At 43.6% G+C, this 25,357-nt stretch overlaps 1 protein-coding gene across 1 annotated transcript in view; it reads left to right on the forward strand.

Annotated features, from left to right (window-relative positions):
* The window catches only part of kalrna (kalirin RhoGEF kinase a), a 790,772-nt gene that overhangs the window by 471,307 nt on the left and 294,108 nt on the right, over positions 1-25,357 (forward strand). Inside the window, exons 12-18 of the mRNA XM_078228353.1 lie at positions 5,597-5,766; positions 6,594-6,768; positions 10,046-10,241; positions 14,234-14,400; positions 18,657-18,776; positions 20,939-21,157; positions 22,828-22,977. Coding sequence (XP_078084479.1) covers positions 5,597-5,766; positions 6,594-6,768; positions 10,046-10,241; positions 14,234-14,400; positions 18,657-18,776; positions 20,939-21,157; positions 22,828-22,977 — 1,197 coding nt within the window. The remainder of the gene's footprint in view (positions 1-5,596; positions 5,767-6,593; positions 6,769-10,045; positions 10,242-14,233; positions 14,401-18,656; positions 18,777-20,938; positions 21,158-22,827; positions 22,978-25,357) is intronic.

Raw genomic sequence — 25,357 nt, forward strand, 5'->3', positions numbered from 1 at the left:
CCAGTGTTTTTATTGCTTTTCTGTAAAGGTCAGATTTTCCCTCAACATTGGTCTTCAGGATTACATTGTAAGTAGCTGTGTAGAATAAGTTTAAAGATTTACTACATTTAAGACTTACAACCAATTGAGTTCTTTCAGCATAAAAACAAATTTTCTGATTTAAGGAAAAGTGGCACTGATGGAATGAGATCTTGGGAGAAGTTAGTTTATGAAAGTATATTCTAAAAAATCAACAATGAGCATTCATTACATATTATGACACTGTAATAAGTCCTCGGAGGCAAAAGTCTCTTCACCAAAATCCCTTTATTTACAAGTCTGACAACAGCATGCAGAGTGCTTTCAGTTAGCACTAGGAGTCCCAGAGGAACTGACATGCCTAGTTAAGTACAAAGCAAGGGGCTCCCTGATTGCCCCATCAATTTGAATCAGGGGGTTCATATTCTAACAGGCCCACCTCAATTGGCTGATTAAAGTCATTACAGATACCTGTTAAGCTGAGAGGATGTAGACCATCCTGGATCCACAAGATATCCAAAGCAATACTGTTAATGAAATACCAATTAATTAAATCCCTCAATAAACTAATTGTGTGTTGGAGAACTAAATAGCTACAGCAGTTTATAACCTAATGTTGAAGTTCATTGAACGCAAGGAGGAAAAATATCTGAACATTGCTTCCATTAAGTTTTCACAGCTGGAATAGAGGAACATCATGCAGCAAATTAAATATGAATGATATCCCTGTGATGATAAAACCAAGGTAACCTGTGGAACTAGATGTTCACCATTGACCAGCAGTCAAGAAGAATGGAACTATACTGAGCAGTAAGCCCACACAGGCCAATAGCACAGGGAAACAAATAGTTGATCAAATTAATAGAGAACATATCGGGTTAAAGGTAACACTGCAATCACAGGTTACTTCATGATGAGAGCAATTGAGCATTCATGAATCCCAAATGTTTTGTTGCTTCCCAAGTATTAAGGTTTGACGCTGAATGAAATCAGTCAATAAAATGGGAAAGAAAGAAACTATTGGTCGTCTATTTCATCTTCTTGACACTGGCTGAGGTTTATCATGCATTCTGTATGTGTGAGAAACTTCATTTAAGTCCTTCAGAAATCTATATATAAACAGCAAGGGCCCGATTCTCCCATCGTGACACGCACATTTTTTGGTGCGTCGGGTTGGGAGATGCGCGTGTCGGCCATTCGCGGGATTTGTGCATGCGTTCCCGACACATGCACGTCTCCCACAGCCAGAGAGCAGGCACAGTCGGGACCACACTGGAAACCAGCGGGAAGACAGGTAAGTGATTTTAATCTGTTTTTAATGTAATTTAAATGTCATTATCGGGCCCGGGACTGAATTCTCCGGGCCTGATATCATCTCCCACCCCGCCAGGAGTATTTCACTCCGGCGGGGTTTAGAGTAACTCCCCACTTTCAGGGAAACTAGCGGGAGACCCTGCTGGAGTGAAGGGGAGGCAATCAGGTCTCCCCCCAGTGGTTGGGCAGCGGGGGGGGTGATGTCCCCTGGGCATGGGAACCCTGGCAGTGCCAACCTGTGCCCCCTGGCACAGCCCAAGGGACAAAGTGCCCATGCCCAGGGGGCACTTTGGTACTGCCCATCGGGTATTGGGCAGTGCCAAGGGGATGGGACCTAGGGACAGTGCCGAGGGGCGGGGCCTATTGTGGGCAGGGCCAAGGGGTGATCGGTGGGGTGGGGGGTCTGGCTGCCACTCTGCCAGTCTGCATTGGGATCAGTTGGGGCTGGAGAGAGGACAGGGGGAGAGTTCAGTGAGGGGGGTGTAGGCCGGGGTGGGAGGGAGTGGTTTGCGGGGGGTGGGTGTCTGCAAATTGCAGTGCTCCGGGGACCGGGGTTGGGGGGGGGGGGGGGGGTGTCGGGGCTGGCCCGGGGATACTTGTGTGGGCCACGATCTGGTCATGGCGGTGTTGCAAGGGGCAGCAGTGTGGGGGTCCCGGGCTGGCCAGCGATTGAGCTGGCCATCAAACTGCAGTCTGGCAGTTCGAGGCCACTGCACATGCACAGAGGCCCAGAACTGTCAGACTCCAGTGTGAATAGGCGACCCCCACCACCGCCCACCCCCCCCCCCCACCCCTCCCGAGCTTTTAATGATGTTCATGATTGTGACCTCTGCATTGCACAGAGTGTGGGAGATTCGAGTCTAAACTCCCACTGAAAAAACAATCATGAATTACACTATTTTCCCACCAATTCAGAAATTAGAATTTTTTTGGGAGAATCACCCCCAAGTGAGGGATCCTGCAAAGGAGAAGACAATATCAGAACTTATTTCTAACAAATGAGGCAGGAACTAGAAGATCAAGCTAGAAATGTCAATTCTAAAGTTTCTTGCAAATAAACAGTAGGCTGATGGATATCTAAAAGAGCAAGATAAGAAAATATTTTCTGTGGCATCCTTCATCAGCTGCTCATGGCTTTGGAGCTGTTAATCCATAGAACAGTAATGGGGAATTGATTACACATTGGAATAAACTCAACAGGTCTGTGATCATGTGGTAATTGTATCTATTATTGAAGTCTTCATTCCTCAAAGCATTCTTAGTTAGTGTTTAGCTCAAAGTATGATTGATGTATTACTGTTATATCACCCAATTGTTGACTACCTTGTTTGTTAGTATGGGTGGAAGAGATTATCCAGAATTCGCCACTGATAACCCAAAGATAACTGCAGTTTGCCTGCTAATGCATTATCTTCTTATGGTTTCCTGCTTTTGTTTTCAGATGATTTAGGGATTGCTGAACCTTAATGCAGTTGAATGCCACAAATGCTAAAGAAAATATGACATGAGTTTTCTAGCAAGTAATAAATGATTTCTTTCAGAATTATGACAAAATGCAATTCCAATTGCATCCTAATTAAGTCAACCAAAACAGATTTTCTTCAACTACTAAGTGTTCAAAGCCAGGGGGTTCAAGCGTTACAAAAGCAAATACTTCCAATAGTTTTTGTGCAGCCTGCCACCTTGACCTGTTGGAAAAAGATTGAGGGCGGGATTTTACAGCCTTGCTTGGGCAAGACCGCAAGATCCTGCCCAAGGTCAACAGAGATTTCCGTTGTGGGCTCCTCGCCCACGCCAATTCTGGAGCAGGCGAGGTGGTAGAGTTCGGGCCTGAATGTCCAAAGCTGAGGCCATGATGATCATGATGGGCAATTGATGATGCACTCTTTGGGGAAATTATATGGCTGTGGTCAATTCACTGTTCAGGACTAGTGGATATTCAGTGATGATAATACAAAAGTGGGGCGGGGGGGGTGGAATAAATTATAAATTAGCATTCAGTATGAATAAAAAATGTATAAAGACAGAGGAAGTACCACAACAGAGCGGGCAAATTCTCAGTTTTGATCTTGAGGAGTGGGAGTTGGTGAGCTGCCCTGCCCTCCCACTACCTTCGGACATTTTGCTTTGTTAAAGGTGCTCTAAAAATACAGGGCCTGAGGCTTCCAAGGAGTGGAAATCACTTGTCAGTTTGCCACTCCTCTTCCACTCTCTTGCACCACAACAGAGCTCCACATTTCTGGCTGGGTCTACCGTTGCCAAATTCTTCAGAAGTACAGAGTGACCTTCCATCAGACTGCTTCCTCATGGTGCTGGGGGGTCATCGGGAAGACAAGCTACACCCTCTTATGCGGTACTGCTTGCCGTATTCTGGCATATATCCACTAACTCAGTGAAAAGCTGGGACATTTAAGCAGCTTTTCAGTGTGTTAGTGAATGTGAATGGGTGAATGCGTAGGCATGTAAGTAGGTAGGATGTAACAGGGTAAGTGGGTATAGGGGTAGAGAGGCAGGTGAGCAGGGTGGTTGCTGGATCGAGTGGCAGATGGGTGAAGTGGGTAGGGTGGGTGAGACAGTAGGTGGGTTAGAGGGTACTTGGGTCAGATCAGGAGGGGTTGTCAGGTCAGAAGCTATTAATGTCTGTTTGGGGGGGTGTCAGTGTGAGGAGTCAGGTTAGGTTGGTAGGAATTGGGAGGTCAGGAGAGAGTTGGCTGGTGGATCTAATTAGGTCAGATCCGGCATACGGGGTTAGTCAGGTGGTGGGGCTAGTCAGGTCAGGAGGGATAGTCAGGAGGACGAGGGTGGGATGGGATAGCTGGGGGGGGGGGGGGCAGGTTTGGGGTCAGAGGGTGGGCTGGGGGCTTAGTTCCCCAGGAGTTAGGTTAGGTTTTTCCTGTCTAACATTTCCTGGACGACTATTCAGCTAAGTAAATCAAAGCTAATCTCCGTTCTTTAACTCTGAGTCAGAATTGAAGACTTTTCGGAGGGTCCCAGGGAGCAAGGAAATTGCCCATTGGAATTTCAAACTTCCCGGGCAAATCCCACACTCTCTGAGTTGGACTTCTGCAAGGTCCTAAAGTTGTCCAAAGTCTGGAAGAACTGGATCAGGTTGATATTAAAAACCTTATTCTGAATATTAGCAATTTCAGTTCGTGAGAAGAACTTATTCTGAACAGTTGGGGAACAAAAGATAAGAACAGTGCCATCTAGCAACCAAAGCATGTAACTGCATTGCGACCAGTGATAGTTAACATTAAAGAATTGCATGGGAAATACGGATATAAGGATTTGTAACAGGAACAGGTAACACAAAAGTGTAACCAGAAATGATGACACCAGGAAATAAGATTTGTGGGCAGGAAGTACATGCTGTATGTAAGATTTGCCATATTGAACAGTGTTGAGGCAACTTATATTCCTGATATCTCAACTCAGATGATGTTATGTTTGCTGTCTGGGCATTTGGGCTGGATTATAGCAAAGTTCCTCATAAGCACAAACTCATCTTCTGTTACCATTTTAATTTTTCACTTGAAATTTTAGTATTTGTATTTGCAAATATAATCAATGTCGTTATTGTTTTTATTACTTTGCAGAACGAGTTAAATTGTGTTTTACCAGAATCTTACTTTAGGTATTTCTTAAACCATGTCGGATGAAAAGTCATCCTGACTCGAAATGTTGGCTCTAATCTCTCTCCACAGATGTTGTCAGACCTTCTGAGATTTTCCAGCACTTTCTGTTTTTGTTTCAGATACCAGCATCTGCAGTATTTTGCTTTTATTAAACAATGTTAATGAAAGAATTAGTTCCAAACCTACAAGCAACAGCCTCACTGTTTTATAAGCATAAACACAATTGTATGATTGGGTTATAATTTGTGTGTAAGATTTAAGAGCTTTGTCAAGTGACGTTGATTCATTTGCAAAAACAAACATTGTATTACAGAGACATCTCTTAAGGCACAGCTTTAGCGGGAGTGCTTCAGGAAAGCTGAAGTGGCTTTTCTTCACTGTTGCAATAATGCCTGAAGTGATGCATTACGCTTTGGAGCTTTTCAAATGGATCATGTCAACTGTGGCAAAAGCAAGACATACTGTAAAAAAGATTGCCTCAATGACCAGCTACTAAAGTGACAGATGGTCCGCAAGGAATATTTTAAGGTTTTGGATGTACCTAGCGAGGAATACATAGTCACACAGAATTTAACAAGAGAGGTTGCTGACTTAATCTCTATATCATTCCCATTTTTCACCTCCCGCAGCTGTGGGCATGGATGGAAGAGCTCCAAAAAGAGCTGTTGGAAGATGTTTGTGCTGACTCGGTGGATGCAGTACAGGAACTTATCAAACAGTTTCAACAGCAACAAACGGCAACGCTTGAGGCGACCCTGAATGTCATAAAGGAAGGGGAGGACCTAATTCAACAACTCAGGTGAGTTGATCACAGGGTGAAGATAAAAAGAAATCAAATTGGCCACGTTTATTATTCTGAACGGTATCTCAGGTACACCAATAATCAGTAAGGCAACAAACCGTCTTTACAGCAAAAGCCATTCATACTTGATCATCCATAATAGTGGTTAGCATTGCTGCCTCACAGTGCCAGGGATCCGGGTTCGATTCCTGGCTTGGGTCACTGTCTGTGTGGAGTTTGCACGTTCTCCCTGTTTGTGTTTCCTCCGGGTGCTCTGGTTTCTTCCCGCAGTCCGAAGATGTGCAGGTTAGGTGGATTGGCCATGCTAAATTCTCCCTCAGTGTACCCAACAGGCGCTGGAGTATGGCAACTAGGGGATTTTCACAGTAACTTCATTGCAGTGTGAATGTAAGCCTACTTGTGACTAATAAATAAACTTTTAAACTTTAACTGAAATGTCATTGTACAAATGTATTATTTTTGGAAACAGAGTTCATATATTAATGACAATCATTGGCAATTCTTTGTTCTGTAAGTTTGTCTAAAACAGGATTAAAGATATTTTCTTTTCTCAACAGCTTACAACTCTTGAGAGGAAATCAGTGTGGGTTAATGTACTTCATGCCTTTGTTAGTGTTCTGAGGTCAAATGTCAGATCATGCAAGGAACTATGTTCTTTGTTTGAACTTTTTAAATACAGTGTTGCATGTTTCTAGTTATCACGCTAAATGAACACAGTGTGCATCTTCATCAATCCTTTTAGATTTTGTCTGTCTCGACAGTTGTGAGGGTCATTGAAAACTTGCAGCCACAGTTTTCTGTTTTAACATTTCGGTTTGCCACAGGGACTCTGCAATTTCCAACAATAAAACCCCACACAATAGCTCCATCAGCCACATTGAAAGTGTGCTCCAGCAGCTCGATGAAGCCCAGGGACAGATGGAAGAGCTTTTCCATGAGCGAAAAATCAAGTTAGATATTTTCTTACAGCTTCGGATTTTTGAGCAGTACACAATTGAGGTACGTCCATGGTTCACATAGCAGCATCGATCTTTAACAAACAGATGGAGCACTTCTCTGGGGAAATGTGTCTGTCCCATCAGGTCTTGGGTCTACAAAGCTCAGCTGTTAACACAAAACTGGAGGGGGGGATGGGGTAGGAGTTGGGTGGGTGTGGAAAAGATGAAAGAAATAAAGTAGAGAATAGAATAACACATTTTGATTTTTTTTCTATGAACATGGACCTTTTGTTGCAACTAGAATTGTCCTGTATCTGCTTATCGTGTTAGACTGTTTAGCTCTTCCAAGGACACCCTGTCTTTGATTACATTTTGCACGATATTGTATAAGAGCATGTGTTAAATGGAAGCTTATAAATTACATGTAATCATTATACATTAGAAAGGGTGAAAAGATCAATGAAAATAGCATGAAGTATAATTTGGATAATAATAGTTAGTTTTTAAGTGGATTTGCCAATCTCTGTTTCTCAATATAATAGGACTCGAGCTGTGGATGAATGGTGAGGATTGTCAGTATTTTTAAGACTTCGAGACCCTAGCTCTAGCCCCACTGTATAAGGAAGATATCAGAGGGAAATCAGGAAACATAGATAAATCAGCGTAACATCTGTTGTTGAGAAATGCTAGAGCCTATATTAATGGTAAGAAGTCTCTCACACCACCAGGTTAAAGTCCAACAGGTTTATTTGGCAGCACAAGCTTTCGGAGACTCACTCCTTCATCAGGTGAGTGAGGAGTTGTGTTCACAAACAGGGCATATACAGACACAAACTCAATTTACAAGATAATGGTTGGAATGCGAGTCTTTACAGGTAATCAAGTCTTAAAGGTACAGACAATGTGAGTGGACACACGCATCTCCATCAAGGACGGTCACCTCAGCAAGCCCACGGATAACCTCACGATGCTCCACTTCTCCAGCTTCACCCTAAACACGTTAAAGAAGCCATCCCCTACGGACAAGCCCTCCATATACACAGGATTTGCTCAGATGAGGAGGATCGCAACAGACACCACAGACGCTGAAAGACGCCCTCATAAGAACAGGATATGGTGCTCGACTCATCGATCGACAGTTCCGACGTGCCACAGCAAAAAACCGCACCGATCTCCTCAGAAGACAAACACGGGACACGGCGGAGAGAGTACCCTTCATTGTCCAGTGCTTCCCTGGAGCGGAGAAGCTACAACATCTTCTCAGGAGCCTTCAACGTGTCATCGATGAAGACAAACATCTCACCAAGGCCATCCCCACACCCCCACTTCTTGCCTTCAAACAAACGCACAACCTCAAACAGACCATTGTCGATAGCAAACTACCCATCCTTCAGGAGAACAGTGACCCACGACACCACACAACCCTGCCACAGCAACCTCTGCAAGACGTGCCGGATCATCGACACGGATGCCATCATCTCACGTGAGAACACCATCCACCAGGTACACGGTATATACTCTCGCGACTCGGCCAACGTTGTCTACCTGATACGCTGCAGGAAAGGATGTCCCGAGGCATGGTACATTGGGGAAACCATGCAGACACTACGACAACGGATGAATGAATACCGCTCGACAATCACCAGGCAGCAGTATTCCCTTCCAGTCGGGGAACACTTCAGCAGTCACGAGTATTCAGCCTCTGATCTTTGGGTAAGCGTTCCCCAAGACGGCCTTCACGACACACGACAACGCAGAATCGCTGAGCAGAAACTGATAGCCAAGTTTCGCACACATGAGGACGGCCTCAACCGGGATCTTGGATTCATGTCACACTATCTGTAACTCCCACGACTTGCCTGGGCTTGCAAAATCTCACTAACTGTCCTGGCTGGAGACAATACACACCTCTTTAACCTGTACTTGGCTCCCTCTCCACTCACATTGTCTGTACCTTTAAGACTTGATTACTTGTAAAGACTTGCATTCCAACCATTATCTTGTAAATTGAGTTTGTGTCTGTATATGCCCTGTTTTTGAACACGAGTCCTCACTCACCTGAAGAAGGAGCGAGACTCCGAAAGCTTGTGCTGCCAAATAAACCTGGTGGACTTTAACCTGGTGTTGTGAGATTTCTTACTGTGCTTACTCCAGTCCAATGCCGGCATCTCCACATCATGCCTATATTAATGGACAGGCTGACTGAATTTTAGCTGAGCAGGGAAGTCTTGCCTAATGGGCCAGATTGAATTTATTGAAAGATTAACTACAGAAGTAACTACAGAAGTGAACAGTGACAATTTGGCCCATCATGCTTGTGCCGGATCCTTCAAAGAACTGTCATAGTTTCTCAAGCACTCTACTAACTCTACTAACCACTAATCCCAATGCCCTTTCTGGTCACTGTCACAGGTTGACTGTTTGCAACCTCAGTAACCTAATTATCCCCGAGAAGAGCTCCAACCCCATGTGCTTTCCATCAGCAAGACAGCCTACTTATACTTCTGTAACTTCACCCACCATCACACCAACCTATGTCCATATGCTGATGGACCTCCATCCATGCCATTCTCAGCTCTGACGTTCTCCTGGTCACCCTTCCATTCTCAACTGCCAAGAAACTTCAGCCCATCCTAAGCTATCTATCCTGTTCCAAATCTCACTCCCCCAACAAGATTGAGGGTTGATTTAATCAGGGTGTTTAAAATGATCCCCTGTTGTACCATGTAGGCTAACTAACAATGAGATCTGAGGTCTTACCATTCTGACACAGAGCACTTATCCTTTGCACTCCACTCAACTCCGAGTGCCAAAAATGGAAGCTCCTGAATTGCAAATATCTAGAGAAAGAGAAAATGCGAGCCAGCATGAATTTCAGAAGGAGTTTGGGAACAGGGTGCATAAATGTGATTAAAATTATTTGCTCGCACAAATTCTAAATGTTGACACCATCAGTTTAAATCAAATGGCCAATTTTCTTGGTGTAACTTGCACGCAATTCAGTGTATTCCTATGATAGGTCTACATTCTGTATCTAGTATTCCCAGATAACAGCTTTACAATCTTACTCCAAGAACAATATCTGTTCCATCTTTTAACTTTCTTTTCAAAATAGAGTTATCTTTCAATATTGCATTTTCACCCTATTTTAAATGTAGGTTCTCATCGTTAGGGACCTGTTCAACCATACAAAGGCTTTGCTTAATTCATTCAAATGGATTTGATTACTTACAAAATGTAAAGCTTTTTTTTATATAAGAGAAATGTGTTCTTTAATGTAATGTATCGTTTTATCACAAACTTTGCATCATCTATCTATACCTGTGGTACATTATCAGGTGACAGCAGAATTAGATGCTTGGAATGAAGATCTCCTCCGTCAAATGAATGATTTTAATACAGAAGACCTGACGTTAGCTGAACAGCGACTGCAGCGACACACAGAGCGCAAACTGGCCATGAACAACATGACATTTGATGTAATTCAGCAGGGCCAAGATTTACATCAATACATCATGGAAGTGCAAGCATCAGGTAATGTGAAAACATAGTTCCTTTCACCTCCTCATGCAGCTAGTTCGTTTTTTAATATGGTTGTCAGGAAGCATTTGGACGTGGTTCATCACTCCAGTGTTGGAGCTGTGCCATTATTAAGCAGGCAGATGCTTCAAAGTACCAAAGATAAAAATCCTGGCAGCAAGTTACTAAATCACTCAGCTCATGCATTCTTCTTCCAGCCAGGAGATGGGTAGAAATCAGTAAATAGAACAGAGTACAGTATAACCTAGCAGAAAGCAAGTTCACTTTCAGAATGAGTCCTGCTGCTACATAGTGTCTGCAGCATGGCCAATGGAGGGCTGATGACTTTCTCTGGAGGAAATTGCAGATCTTTTTTTTTTACGATAAGCCTGAGTAACTCTGGATGTAGAATGACTGACTTTGGATCACACCTTCTTGGCATGAGTGGCAAGAGTTTGGGCTAGGCAACAAACAAAAGCAGGAGCAGTGGCAAAGTGACAGTTCTGGGAAGATGAATGTTGTCATCTGAGAGAGGACAGCAGGTTCATGCTCCACAAAGTCACTGCCACTCTCCAGTGAAAGAAGCACATCTCTGCTCCTCTCCCCCTCCTACACCAGGGCCTTTAGCACAGCATCTAAGAATCTTAGAGACCACTCTTTTTCATGTTGAGCCATTCTTCTGTCTTGGCCAGAATCAGTTGTAGAATGACTTCCAGCACCTGATCCCATCCCTTTATGGGTGCAGGATGGCTTTAAATAGTGCATGCTTGCTTTAACTGTTATCCTCTTGTGGTTTGAGGCCTCAGGTGAGTCCACATAGCACTGGCTGCATTTCCAATCATGTAAGTTAGCAGGAAACACAAAGTTTGTGTGCTACCTGTACCAGAAACGATGGGTGACATTAATCCCACATCATATTTTTGAGAACTATCAAATTCGTCCTTCTCAGTTTGATCTCTTTCACTTCATTTTGGTAAAATTAAATTCCTTGTGGTCTCGTGGTGGGAACAGATTCTACCTAATGAGGTGGTGTGTAAGAATCGAAGACCTTGGGGCCTCATTAGTGACTTTACACGTTCACATACTTGATAATATGCAGTCAATTTTGATGCAAAAGGTTGAAATCTACAGTTTAAATCTATTTGCTCTTTTCCAGTAAATCCCAACTATTAATCATACTCATTGTATCTAACAGTCAACCTAATTTTACCCATGAAGTTAATTATGCTTGAATTATTTACCATTCTATAGCTAGATCAATGAGTCTATGCAACACAGCTAGTGTTTTTAATTAATGGTTTTGTTCTAAAATTAACAAAGATACAAAAATGCACGTTAAAATGTTTCAAGTCCCAATATATTGCTGCTGAGGGTATCATGTGGTTGCATTACTCCTCCAATCCCCTTCATATCTTTGCTCCACTAAGTAGTTTCTCCCCTGCCAACTGGCAGGCCATAATCAAGCTCATTCACTACTATGCTTTCAAATCCTTCCTCACCCAACTCATCAGGCAACTATTTGATCAAGTAGTGATCAGCTACTCAGTGCTAGCAACTACCCTGCTTGTTCCATTGCTCTTACTCACTCATGTGATTTCCTATTTTTGGTAACCCCAAGTATTTACCCTGGTAATCCCCTGACACTAAGGGGCAATTTTTTGGCACAGCCAATCTACCTAACCCACACATCTTTGGACTGTGGGAGGAAACCGGAGCTCCTGGAGGAAACCCACGCAGACACGGGGAGAATGTGCAAACTCCACACAGACAGTTACTCGAGGCTGGAATTGAACCCGGGTCCCTGGCGCTGTGAGGTAGCAGTGCTAATCACTGTGCCACCGTGCTACCCTCAAGGCTGGCCTCTGGCCCTAGATTACCCTGTGAGGTCTCTTATGTAGTGAAGTATGACATACAGTACTGTGATTAGCGTGCTCTTGGATAATCATCCAGTATTGAAATTAGTTGCACTTCATATGTCATATTCGCCACTCCGTCTGCTTTCACAGTTTGTGTACAGAATTGTTGCATCCACATGCACTGATCTTTTGAGAAAGGGATTTTGCTTAACAGAGTTAAAATGTAACAGTTAACTATTATCCCTGCTGCAACTACAGAACTGCAAGTGACAGTTCTCACTCAATTCCACAGGAGTGCTTTCAGAAAATGCTATTTCAGAGACAGAGTTATATTCACAACTAAAAATGTATGTTTACATAATTGCGTGAAGGCAAAATTCCAAAATTCCCTGAACATGGGAAAGGTTCCAGTGGATTGGAGAGGGAGGCAAAATGTGAGAAATTACTGACCAGTTTGTTGAACACCTGTTCATGGGAAAGTGTTAGAAGCAATTATCAAGGAAGCAATGTCAGGATAGTTGGAAAGTCAAACTGTTATCCATCAGTGTCAGCATGGTTTTATGAAGGGCAGATCACATTTGACTAATTTGCTCGAGTTCTTCAAAGATGTAACAAGCAAAGTGGATAATGGGGATTCTGTAGATGTAGTATATCTGGACTTCCAGAAGGCATTTGATAAGGTGCCGCACAAAAGGTTAATTCACAAGGTTAGGTCACATGGGATTCGGGGTAATTTATTAGCTTGGATAGGTGACTGGCTGATGGACAAAAGAGAGTGTCAGGATAAATGTTTTTTTTTCTGGATGGCAAGAAGTAACTGGTGGGGTTCAGTCCTTGGGCCCCAGCTATTTACAATCTGTTCTGACGATGTGGATACAGGGATAGAAGGCTCAATAGCCAAATTTGCAGATGACACAAAAATAGGCAGGACAGTAAGTTGCAATGAGGAAATAAGAACCTTAAAAATGGATATAGATAGGTTTGGAGAGTGGGCCAAAATGTGGCAGATGGAGTTTAATGTGGATCTGTGTGAGGTCATGCATTTTGGTCAGAAAAATGGGAAGGCGACTTATTATTTAAATAGGGAGAGACTTCGGAGTGCTCTGGTGCAGAGGGATCTGGGTGTCCTCGTTCATGAGTCACAGGAAACTAGCATGCAGGTACAGCAGATAATAAAGAAAGTGAATGGAATGTTGGCATTTATAATTAAAAGAATAGAATATAAAGGTAAGGAAGTATTGTTGCAACTATACAAGCCATTGGTGAGGCTGCACCTGGAGTATTGTGCACAGTTTTGGTCCCCTTATTTGAGGAAAGATGTAGTGGCATTGGAGGCAGTTCAGAGGAGGTTCACGAGATTGATTCGAGAGATGAAGGGTTTGTCGTATGAAGAGAAATTGAACAGTTTCGGCCTGTACTCTCTGGAATTTAGAAGAATGAGAGGAGATCAAATTGAGGTATACAAGATGATAAAAGGTATGGATAACGTAGATGTGGAGCGGATGCTCCCTCTTGTGGGGCACTCTAGGATGAGAGCTCATAGTCTTAGGATAAGAGGTAGCAAATTTAAAACAGAGTTGAGGAGAAACTACTTCTCCCAAAGGGTTGTGAATCTGTGGAATTCGCTGCCCTAAACTACAGTGGATGCTGGGACAGTGAGTAAATTTAAGGAGGAGTTAGACAGATTTTTAATTGGTAATGGGTTGAAGGGTTATGGGGAGAAGGCAGGAAAATGAGGATGAGGAGCATATCAGCCATGGTCGAATGGCGGAGCAGATTGACCTAATTCTGCTCCTATATCTTATGAACTTATAAACTTAACTGGATCTAACTCAACTGTGAGTACATTTGAATATCATTCGTTAGTTTTGTTTACGGTCATGTTTTCCCTTACCAAGGTTATCCACTTTATTTAAGAGAATGCGAAGTTTCATTTGTATCAATCTCTTCCTGAAGGGATTATGTTCCGTTGATTGGGAATGAAGATCTTCAGTACACCTTCAATTTGATAGGTCTTGGAGGAGAGGGGTTCTGTTGTTCTAAGAAAAGCATTTTTTTAAAATTTACCAGTAATGAGTAGATTTCAGGTGCTGAGAATTGTGAGAAGCAGAGGTTTGTAAATAAGTCATGAAATGTTTTTATTTTAATCAGGAATTGAACTAACGTGTGATAAAGATATGGATTTGGGAACACAAGTGCAGGAGCTGCTGGAATTCCTTCATGATAAACAGCAAGAGCTCGAACTGAATGCTGATCAGACCCAGAAGCGCTTGGAGCAATGTTTACAGCTGAGGCACCTGCAAGCAGAGGTTAAACAGGTAAATGTGGGAGTGATAGCTTCAAGTGGAATGTATTTTCAGAACACATGCAGTTTTTCATTTTAAGCTTGAGGAGTTGCTGGGAGACCACATCGTCCTTATTTTAATAGAAGCCCCATGCCCCCAACCTAACCATGCTCTATTCCTCAACAGAGCTGAAAGGTCCACAGTCACTGCTTGTTTGATGTTGAGGCAAATGCTGAGGGGCCAAGACATTGTTCTGGGATGAATGAGTTAACCATTTATTCAAAATGAAAAAGGAAAAACATGAAACACTGGAAATATACTGGTTTTCAGTCAGCACTTGAAAAGAGAAATTTAGATTATGGGTGGTTCTCAGGTTGGCTGCCTGTGACTAGTGAGCTACAAGGATCAGTACTTGTGCCTCAGCTGCTCACAATCTGTCTCAATGATTTGGATGTGGGGACCAAATGTAACATTTCAAAGTTCACAGATGACATAGAGCTAAGTGGGAATGTGTGTTGTGAGGAAGATGCAGGACGTCTTCAAGGGGATTTGGACAGACTTAGTGGGGATGATCTTACCGGCTCGTTCACGCCTGGTTTCTCACCAGGAAGGGCATGAGGCTGATTTAAATATTTAAATATTCTTTTTAATTGTCCAGGCTGACTTGCCTTAATGACCTGGCTGGTGGAGGTCCTCACTGGCGAGGAGCACGTATGGTCCCCACCAACAGGGATTTGACACGATGGCCTCACCAGTGGGATCGGAGGCCATTTAATTTCCCCCCCCCAGGTGGTCGGGGGCAGGGGGGCATCCTGGCAGTGCCAGACTGGCACCCTGTCACTGCCCAACAGGCACAAGGCAGTGCCAAGGGGTGAAGCCTAAGGGGAAGGGCATGGCCTGAAGGGTGCAAGGCCTAAGGGGAGGTTGTGGGACTGCACACACTGCAATGGTGGATCAGCTGGAGCAGTGACTGGCCGGGGTGAGGGGGTTATCAGAGCTGCGATTGTCTCTCAACCCCGCCCCCATCGGTGTGAATCTCTCTCAGGCATTCTGTGGAACACAGAGTGCTGCAGATTCGTGAAACAAAGTACGCCCAAAAATTGGGTGAGAAATTCTCCCATTTCCCGCCCGTTTTATTTTAATCAGGAATTGAACTAACGTGTGATAAAGATATGGATTTAGGAACACAAGTGCAGGAGCTGCTGGAATTCCTTCATGATAAACAGCAAGAGCTCGAACTGAATGCTGATCAGACCCAGAAGCGCTTGGAGCAATGTTTAAAGATACGGCACTTAGTTTTTTTGGGAGAATCCTGGCCAAGGTGTTTGGGGAGTCCCTGGTTGGGGAGTCCAGAATCAGGGGCACAATTTCAAAATAAGGGGCTGTCACTTAGGACTGAGATGAGAAGAATTTTCTTAACTCATAGGGTTGTGAATCTTTTGAATTCTCTACCCCCAGAAGGCTGTGGAAGCTGTCATTGAATATGTCTGAAGCAGAGAATGACAGATTTCTAAATACCAATGACATAAAGGGATGTGGGAACAGTGTAGGAAGAAGACATTAAAGAGGATGATCAGCCATGATCGTATTACATGGCAGAGCAGGCTCAGTGGGCTTGAATGGCCTACTCCTGCTCCTATATTCCTACGTTCAATCCCTTCAGTATTAATGAAGTATCATCCTCTGCCTACAGATTAATTTTCGGTGATAACTATGAGCAGAGTGGGCATGTTCTGTTATTCTTCAGAAAGCAATTTGGTGGTGGATAGAACTGGAACCAATCTTTTGTAGAGTTACACATTACAAATATTTACCTCGTAACTCAACAGCCACAGTTTCAGTCTGTCTAATTAAAGGGGCACAAGAGAATCACCAATTAATTCCCACATTTGCATACAATTAAAAATAATTAAAATATCATAAATGCAATACACATTTAAAGCTTGATCCCATGATGAATCTGAGTAAATACAATTTTCTTTTACCTATCCCGTTTTTTTAAATGTCTTGTTCAGCAAACTTCATATCAAGGTTTTATTTAACTGTTTTTCTTGCTTTCTTGTCACTGATTTTGATTTGATTTGATTTGATTTATTATTGTCACATACAAAGAACAAAGAACAGTACAGCACAGGAAACAGGCCCTTCGGCCCTCCAAGCCTGTGCCGCTCCTTGGTCCAACTAGACCAATCGTTTGTATCCCTCCATTCCCAGGCTGCTCATGTGACTATCCAGGTAAGTCTTAAACGATGTCAGCGTGCCTGCCTCCACCACCCTACTTGGCAGCGCATTCCAGGCCCCCACCACCCTCTGTGTAAAAAACGTCCCTCTGATATCTGAGTTATACTTCGCCCCTCTCAGTTTGAGCCCGTGACCCCTCGTGATCGTCACCTCCGAACTGGGAAAAAGCTTCCCACTGTTCACCCTATCTATACCCTTCATAATCTTGTACACCTCTATTAGATCTCCCCTCATTCTCCGTCTTTCCAAGGAGAACAACCCCAGTCTACCCAATCTCTCCTCATAGCTAAGACCCTCCATACCAGGCAACATCCTGGTAAACCTTCTCTGCACTCTCTCTAATGCCTCCACGTCCTTCTGGTAGTGCGGTGACCAGAACTGGACGCAGTACTCCAAATGTGGCCTAACCAGCGTTCTATACAGCTGCATCATCAGACTCCATGTATTAACATACAGTGAAAAGTATTGTTTCTTGCACGCTATCCAGACAAAGCATACCGTTCACAGAGAAGGAAACAAGAGAGTGCAGAATTTAGTGTTACAGTCATAGCTCGGGTGTAGAGAAAGATCAACTTAATGCAAGTCCATTCAAAAGCCTGACAGCAGCAGGGAAGAAGCTGTTCTTGAGTCGGTTGGTACATGACCTCAGACTTTTGTATCTTTTTCACGACGGAAGAAGATGGAAGAGAGAATGTCCGGGATCCATGGGGTCCTTAATTATGCTGGCTGCTTTGCCGAGGCAGCGGGAAGTGTAGACAGAATCAATGGATGGGAGGCTGGTTTGCGTGATAGATTGGACTACATTCATGACCTTTTGTAGTTTCTTCCGGTCTTGGGCAGAGCAGGAGCCATACCAAGCTGTGATACAACCAGAAAGAATGTTTTCTATGGTGCATCTGTAAAAGTTGTTTTCGAGTGTGAACAAAAATGAGAGTAACATTAATCATGGAAGGAAATTCCATAACTGATTTTGCTCATCAGTTTAGTTGCATTTACTTTTTTTTGATTAGCATTAGCAATCACATTAAATGTAGCCACATGTTTCAGATAGACTATTAGCTTGCATTTGTGAATGACATTGAGTGTGAGTAAATTATTAGCAGCCAACTCAATGCAAGTTGTGGGGCTGGAGGTTATATCAGTCTATGCAGAAATAATGAAATGTATTTTGAAATTGAGAGAAGTTATTGGCCAGTATGTGTTAAGTACATTAAATGCAGAAGATTCTTATTGCTGTGTGACCTTCTGATGAAGGCAATGAGCATGGTGGACTGGAAAGTATTTCCAAAAGGCTTGAGATTGTTTAATTAATGCTAAACATTCCCTTGACTATGATCTCCCTTGTGGAATCAGATTTCTCAGGATTATTGCCTTCTGTCATTTATATCTGTTAGGGTTAAATGCTGATAGATGTTGGCTTAACTAGTGATGGGTTTATGGAAACACCAACATTTTGCACATTTCTAACTGGCAGTCATGTCCATACATTTTGTAACATTGCATTCACAAAACAAAATGATTTTACTTGTTAATTATATATAAGTAGCTAAAGGAATGTTTCTGTTTTCTCCCAACATTTGTAAAGTCAAAAGTAGGGCCATCATCACAAATGTGCGGATTATGTTGCTAATCCCCTAATAATCTGGACAAATGCTGAACTATCAATGTTGTTTTGATTTAGACACAGATCTCGATCTTACATTGAGTGAAATTAATCAGCCTGTATTCATAAAGTAACAGTGCTGGGAATCTGTACATTATTTCTGGACAAATAGTAATCCCAACAATCCTGCAACTTTGTCCTTTTCCTTTTCTTCTTAACAAAAGAATAGTTAAAGCATCTGTGTCTGATCCCCTGAGGGATTATTATTGACCATGGTGCATGCACTGTGCAGTCCGGATTGTAAAAGACTGAATTTCACATCTTTGTGCTCCCAGAAACCGTTCGTCTTTCACTGATTGAAAGGGGAAATCAGTGCACTTGCTATGGTGAGAATGCTTTAAGAAAATATCATATTGAACTCCTGTTTGCTTTCTTCTTCCTGTAGGTACTAGGCTGGATACGAAATGGAGAATCCATGCTCAATGCTAGCCTTGTTAATGCTAGCTCCCTATCAGAGGCAGAACAGCTTCAGCGAGAACATGAGCAATTTCAGCTGGCCATAGAGGTAATACATACTTTTAAATTAGGATTTAAATTGAAACTGAGTTGTGAAGGTTTTGTGCTCTGCAATTTCAAATGGATTTACTTTCTGTGTTCTGTAAAAAACAACATACCGCACCAGATATCATTCTGGCATTTCACACACTTATTTTACTTGCTTTATATTGGAGCACAAGAAAGATTCACATTTCCATAGAATGTTCAGATATATAAAGAGTGAAACCCAGATGAATTATTGTAAACAAATGATTGATCCAAAAAACCTCTTAAAAGTAAAAACTCAGCATGTAATGTGAGTAAATAGAAGGTCATTTGCACCAGATCTGCTCCTGACTCACTTGCTGTAACTTGGCTACAAGTGCAGTGTACACTCTGTTTCCATGTTTAAACAGAGTTCTGTCCTGCAGCCAGCCGAGCTTTGGCATTAAAGTAGGAACAGCTCTGTGGAAATGACCTGCAAAAACATCAAAGAAAATTTGAAATGATTTGAGTTTATCTAACTCGTTTGAAACGATATCCCAACTATGAAGAAACATTCTAATGCATCAAAAGAGTGTAATAAGAATCAGTAGGCTCTAATCCATTTCCTCTACTGATGAAATGACTGTGTTCTTTATACTGAATCTGTCAGAATAAGTTTCAATCTTCTTACTAGCTTCTTACTAACCGTACTGCACGGTTCCTTAAAAATTGCTTCCACCAAAGTATCAGCAAAATTCATTTTTAAAGTCAATAGTTTTTATAAAATCTGGTTTTGGGAAAATGGTGTCTCCTTCCTGAAGTTTCATACCCTGTTCAGATTGAAAATTTATATAAGGAATTGCCTTCTCTGTTTTTGTATTCCAGTATTATCTTATATTGCACGAATAGTCCATTCTCATATTTCTGTTTCCTTCATTCCTATATAATGAGACATGGGACATTATCCCAAAGAATTACATGACAGATATACATTTGTTTGTGTTTTCAATGGGATAAAGTTGATTTTACAACAGTGCAGAGCTCTGGTTAGACCCCTCTTTTTTTACAACAGTCTGTTCAGTTCTAGGCATCACTCCTCAGGAAGGATATATTGGACGAGATTCTCCAGCCTCCCAGCCGTGTGTTTCTCAGGAATGGAAGGTGGTGTGCCGTTCGCTGGCAGCAGGATTCTCTGGTCCCGCCGTCGCCGCCAATGGGATTTCCCATTGAAGGTTCCCATGCTGCTGGGAAACCTGAGGGTGGGGGTATGCTGCTGGCGGGACCAGAGAACCCTGCTGGCATGAACGGCGGGAGAATTCCGCCCATTGGCCTTAATGCAGTAATGGAGTTTCTCCAAAATGATGTTGAGCCTAAAAGATTGAGAACAAATTGCATAGACTAAACGTCATAGAATCATAGAATCCTACAGTGCAGAAGGAGGCCATTCAGCCCATTGAGTCTGCACCGACCACAATCCCACCCAGGCCCTATCCCCATAACCCCATGCATTTACCCTTCTCGTTCCCCTGACACTAAGGGGTAATTTAGCATGGCCACTCCACCTAACCTGCACATCTTTGGACTGTGGGAGGAAACCGGAGCATCCGGAGGAAACCCATGCAGACATGGGGAGAATGTGCAAACTCCACACAGACAGTGGCCCAAGCCGGGAATTGAACCCGGGTCCCTGGTGCTGTGAGGCAGCAGTGCTAACCACTGTGCCACTTCTCCATTTTTTTCTATTCATTTGAATAGAGAAAACTAAGCAGTGATTTAAATGTGGTTTTAGATGGTCACGGTATTTGATAGGATAGGTGGAGACTATTCCCTCTGGTGGGAGAGTGTAGAACAAGGGGGCATAGCCTTAAAATTACTTAGGGATGTTGTTAGAAAGGATTTCCTCACACAAATTAAAGTGTCAATTTGGAACTCTCTCCCTCAAAGATTGTTGAGGCAGCTCAATTGAAAATTGTTGAGATAAAATCAAATCGTAAGTATTAATACCAAAGTATGCCTAGAATGCACATTTTGTTATGTCACTTGAAATGCTGTTGTCCCTCTCTACTATTGTTGTTATTGGAATTAACAATTCATTGTAAGTCTTTAAAAATGTTTAACTTTCCTGCATCTCACTACTCACACCTAATCCCTTTTACCATCTGCCTGGCATTTCCATGCAAACCTCTCTTTCCTCCCTACACATAGTCCCTCTTTCATGCCACTTCTTTGCAGAAAACCCACCAAAGTGCCCTTCAGGTGCAGCAGAAGGCCGAGACCATGCTACAGGCCGGCCACTATGACTCAGACGCCATCAGGGAATGCGCTGAGAAAGTAGCACTTCACTGGCAACAGCTAATGTTGAAGATGGAGGACAGACTCAAACTGGTCAATGCATCTGTGGCTTTCTATAAGACATCTGAACAGGTAAAAGTTCAAGCATGCACATTTTATTTAGTCATAATATATTAATACTTAATGTGTTGAAGCTGTAATTCTGAAATAGATGAGCAAAAAATCTTGGGGGGCGGCGAATTTTCAGGGTCATCCCCCCCCCCACCCCAGTTAATGGGAATGGGATTTCCCATTCCCATTGACTGCATTGACTGCATCCTGCTGGGAATCTCGCAGCCGTCAGCAGGACCAGAAGATCTCGCACGTGTGAACAACCATAGAATTCCGGCCCTTGGACAGAATTCTCCTGAAAATTTCTAGGGGCAGAATTCTCCAATCTTGTCAGTGCTCACCCTGCTGCAAGTGAGAGCAGAGAATTTGGCGTTCCAGCCAAAACTCCCTTCACTTTCAGCCATTTTATTTGGAGTGGGGACTTACAGATTGGATATCAGGGCACCCTTTATAAAGGGTGTCCCGATCTCCAGACAGCCCTACAAACCCCGCCTCCTATTCACTGGCTAAGACCATCTTCCCCCACACTCTGGCAATAGCCCATGTCCCCCCCACCCCCCCTCCCAACTCCTTGGTACAAGCAACCCTTCCAAGTGAGATACACCCCACTATGGGGTTGCCAAACCCTTCAGGAACACCCCCATGCCTCCCCTTCAGGCCTCTCCTTTGGAACTGCCAACGTAGCACCTTAACATTGCCAGCTGGCACCCTGGCATTGCCAATCAGGTTAGTGCTGCCAGGTTGGAACTGCCAGGGAGCAGTGCCAAGGCACTATGGTGATGCTTCTCCCATCACCCGGGAGCTTCATTGGTCTCCAAGCCTCCAGTGTGTGTTTCTGTCTGTGGAGACCAGCAGTGATTTGTGTTAGGTTCCTGCAGTGCCTGAGGGTCAGAGAATTGAGGGCCTGGGAAATCCAGCTCCAAACTGACTCTTCATGTTTAAATGCTTGGCATGAATCATATCATGCTGGGATGCGGGGTCTGGGAGAATCCCAAAAGTGTTCTTGCTGCAACTAACCGCTTCTCCAGTCCTAGGGCAACTTACGCATGAGCACGCAGGGCCAGAGAATCGAGCTCCCTTTTTTTCCAATTTATTGTCAAATACTACGGTACGATCAGTTGGATGCCCCTTGTACCTTTGTGTTCACCAATTCAATTAAGTCATTATTTCACACAGTAAGCTCTGGTTCATATGCAACATTGGTATAATTTCAGAGTACAACCGAGATAAATAACTTCTGTGACAGCAAAATGGGGAAGAAGATATTTATGCTAGATGCTAGTGTCAAGTCTCCCAAATTCCTGGTCACGTTTTTACCCCTTCTTGCAATCCATCCACGAGGTTCCAACAGAGATATATCTTTTCCAAGACAGTCAGAAATCTCTTCCGTTCTCCAAATAGTGACATCTGGTCTTTTATGTTGACTTGGGAGTGAAAGCATCTCCTCTGAAAACAGCACCCCTTATGGTGCAGCTTTCCCTCAACATTGCATTTAATTATCAGCCTCGACTATGTGCTCTCGGATTGGGACTTAATATTCTCGACCTTATGACTCAGAGGCGAGCTTGATATTACTGAACCAAAGCTGGCACCATAAGGTTATCCATGCCAAGCTGACTGTATAATTGCTCAGCCTTGGAAGCTGTTTGTATATTGAGCTGTCAAGTCTATAGTTCGTTCTTTGTTACTAGGTATGCAGTGTCCTTGAGAGCCTGGAACAAGAGTACAGGAGGGATGAAGACTGGTGCAGAGGCCAGGATAAATTGGGGCCAAATGCTGAGACTGACCATGTGACGCCACTGATAAGCAAACATCTGGAGCAGAAAGAAGCCTTTCTTAAGGTAGGTTTCCTTTCCGTATCTGCTTAAAAATAATAGCCCAGAATTACATGCAGCTTGCTCCGCCAACATAAGTCCAGCAGACTGGAACCTGTGTATGCCCTAGACCTCCAGGCCGGAGCCTCTATCCCATTCCTATTTGACTGGTGGGAGTTGCATTAGAAGTGTTACCCCAAACAGGAAGGCCCATGATACTTTTCTTGGCCAATAAAGTGCATAATGTTTAATTCCAGATGTTTTTTTAATGAATTCAAATTCCATCACCTGCCGTGGCGGGATTCGAATCCAGATCCCCAGAACGTTAGCTGAGTTTCTGGATTAATAGTCTAGCGATAAGACCACTAGGCCATCACCTCCCCTTTGGGTGGCATGGTGGCACAGTGGTTAGCATTGCTGCCTCACAGCGCCAGGGACCCAGGTTCGATTCCTGGCTCAGGTCTGTGTGGAGTTTGCACGTTCTCCCCGTGTCTGCATGGGTTTCCTCCCACAGTCCAAAGATGTGAGGGTTTGGTGGATTGGACATGCTAAATTGCCCCTTAGTGTCAGGGGGACTAGATAGGGTAAATGCATGGGGTTACGAGAATAGGGCCTAGGTGGGATTGTGGTTGGTGCAGACTTGATGGGCCGAATGGCCTCCTTCTGCACTGTAGGATTCTATTCTCCGGGCGGCACGGTAGCACAGTGGTTAGCACTGCTGCTTCACAGCTCCAGGGACCTGGGTTCGATTCCCGGTTTGGGTCACTGCCTGTGTGGAGTCTGCACATTCTCCCCGTGTCTGCGTGGGTTTCCTCCGGGTGCTCCGGTTTCCTCCCACAGTCCAAAGATGTGCGGGTTAGGTTGATTGGCCATGCTAAAAATTGCCCTTAGTTTCCTGAGATGCGTAGGTTAGAGGGATTAGTGGGTAAATCTGTAGGGACATGGGGGTAGGGCCTGGGTGCAATTGTGGTCGGTGCAGACTCGATGGGCCGAATGGCCTCTTTCTGTACTGTCGGGTTTCTATGATTTACTCCTAACAAGCCATATTAAACCTTTTCAAAGATGATTGCCTCCAGGATTGATTATGTTTCGCTTGAGGCCTTGTGGGAGCTCTCTTAATGTCCCACTGGATCTCATGCCAACTCTCAGCAGAATCTCGGTGCAACTGAGCGCAGCCTGAAATTCTTCTGCATTGCTCTGTCTGGCGGTTACATACCTTCACCTCCCCGAGCAGTATCCAGGCTTTCCACCCACTTTGGCTCCAGGAATTTCAAGATCTTTTGCGTCCACTGTAAAAATAATGTAAATTCAGTCCAAACAAAACAAAGTCCTCATCAGAAGTGGTCTAAATGGTGCATGACGTACTTGGTGCTTTTAGCTTTATTTTTATTAAAGGGGCACGACCACTGCATTTATTTCAGGAGGTTTTTAATTCAAGTAAATCCATGGGGGGAATTCTCCAGCCATTTATGCTGATGGGATTCTCTGGTCCTGTTGGCAGTGGACCCCCTCCTGCGGGTTTCACAGCAGCGTAGGGTGGCATCAATGGGAAATCTCATTGACAACAGCAGGAGCAGAGAATCCCACCGCTAGTGAACGGCACGCCGCCTCCCGCTGCTGATAAAAACATGGCTGGGAGGCCAGAGAACTGCCCCCCCCCGCCCTCCCACAATTCCTTCAGCCCACCAATGTGCCTAAACCTCAATCTCAGAACATGAAACCTATTGCAACAGTGGGACATTTTTCCAATTTCCTACACTCACCAATCTGTAACCTCCCTGAATGAAATGGTCAGTTATTGACAAATTTGTTTTTCGATCAATGCTTTAATTTCCATAAAAATAGATATTACGCACAATGTACATCACAGAAAGAGGCCATTTGGCCCAACTTGTCCATGCTGGTGATATAATCCAATATGAGCCTCTTCCCTTTATTTATTTAGCTAACCCTATCACCATAGCATATGAGCATATGAATTAGGAACAGGAATAGACCATTCAGCCCCTTGGGCCTGTTCCGCATCCAATAAGATCATGGCTAATCTCCACATTTTGCCCATCCCCAATAACCTTTCATTCCCCTGTTAGTCAAGGATTTATTTACCTCTGCTTATAATTATTCAATTGCCTCCACCACTCACTGGGGAAGAGAGATCCAAGACTCACGACCCTCCGAGGGAAAATATTTCTTCTCATCCCTGTCTTAAATAGAAGATGCCTTATTTTTAAATGATGTCCACCTGTTCTATAGATTCCCCTACAAAGGGAAACATTCTTTCAGCATCCATCGTGTCAAATCTCCTCAGGATCTTAGATGTTTCAGTAAGATTAGCTTTCAATCTTCTAAACTCCAATGGATACAGATCCAATCTGTCCAACCTTTCCTCATAAGACAACCTCCCCAT

This window comes from Mustelus asterias, chromosome 14 (genome assembly GCF_964213995.1).
Source record: "Mustelus asterias chromosome 14, sMusAst1.hap1.1, whole genome shotgun sequence".
NCBI lineage: Eukaryota > Metazoa > Chordata > Chondrichthyes > Carcharhiniformes > Triakidae > Mustelus > Mustelus asterias.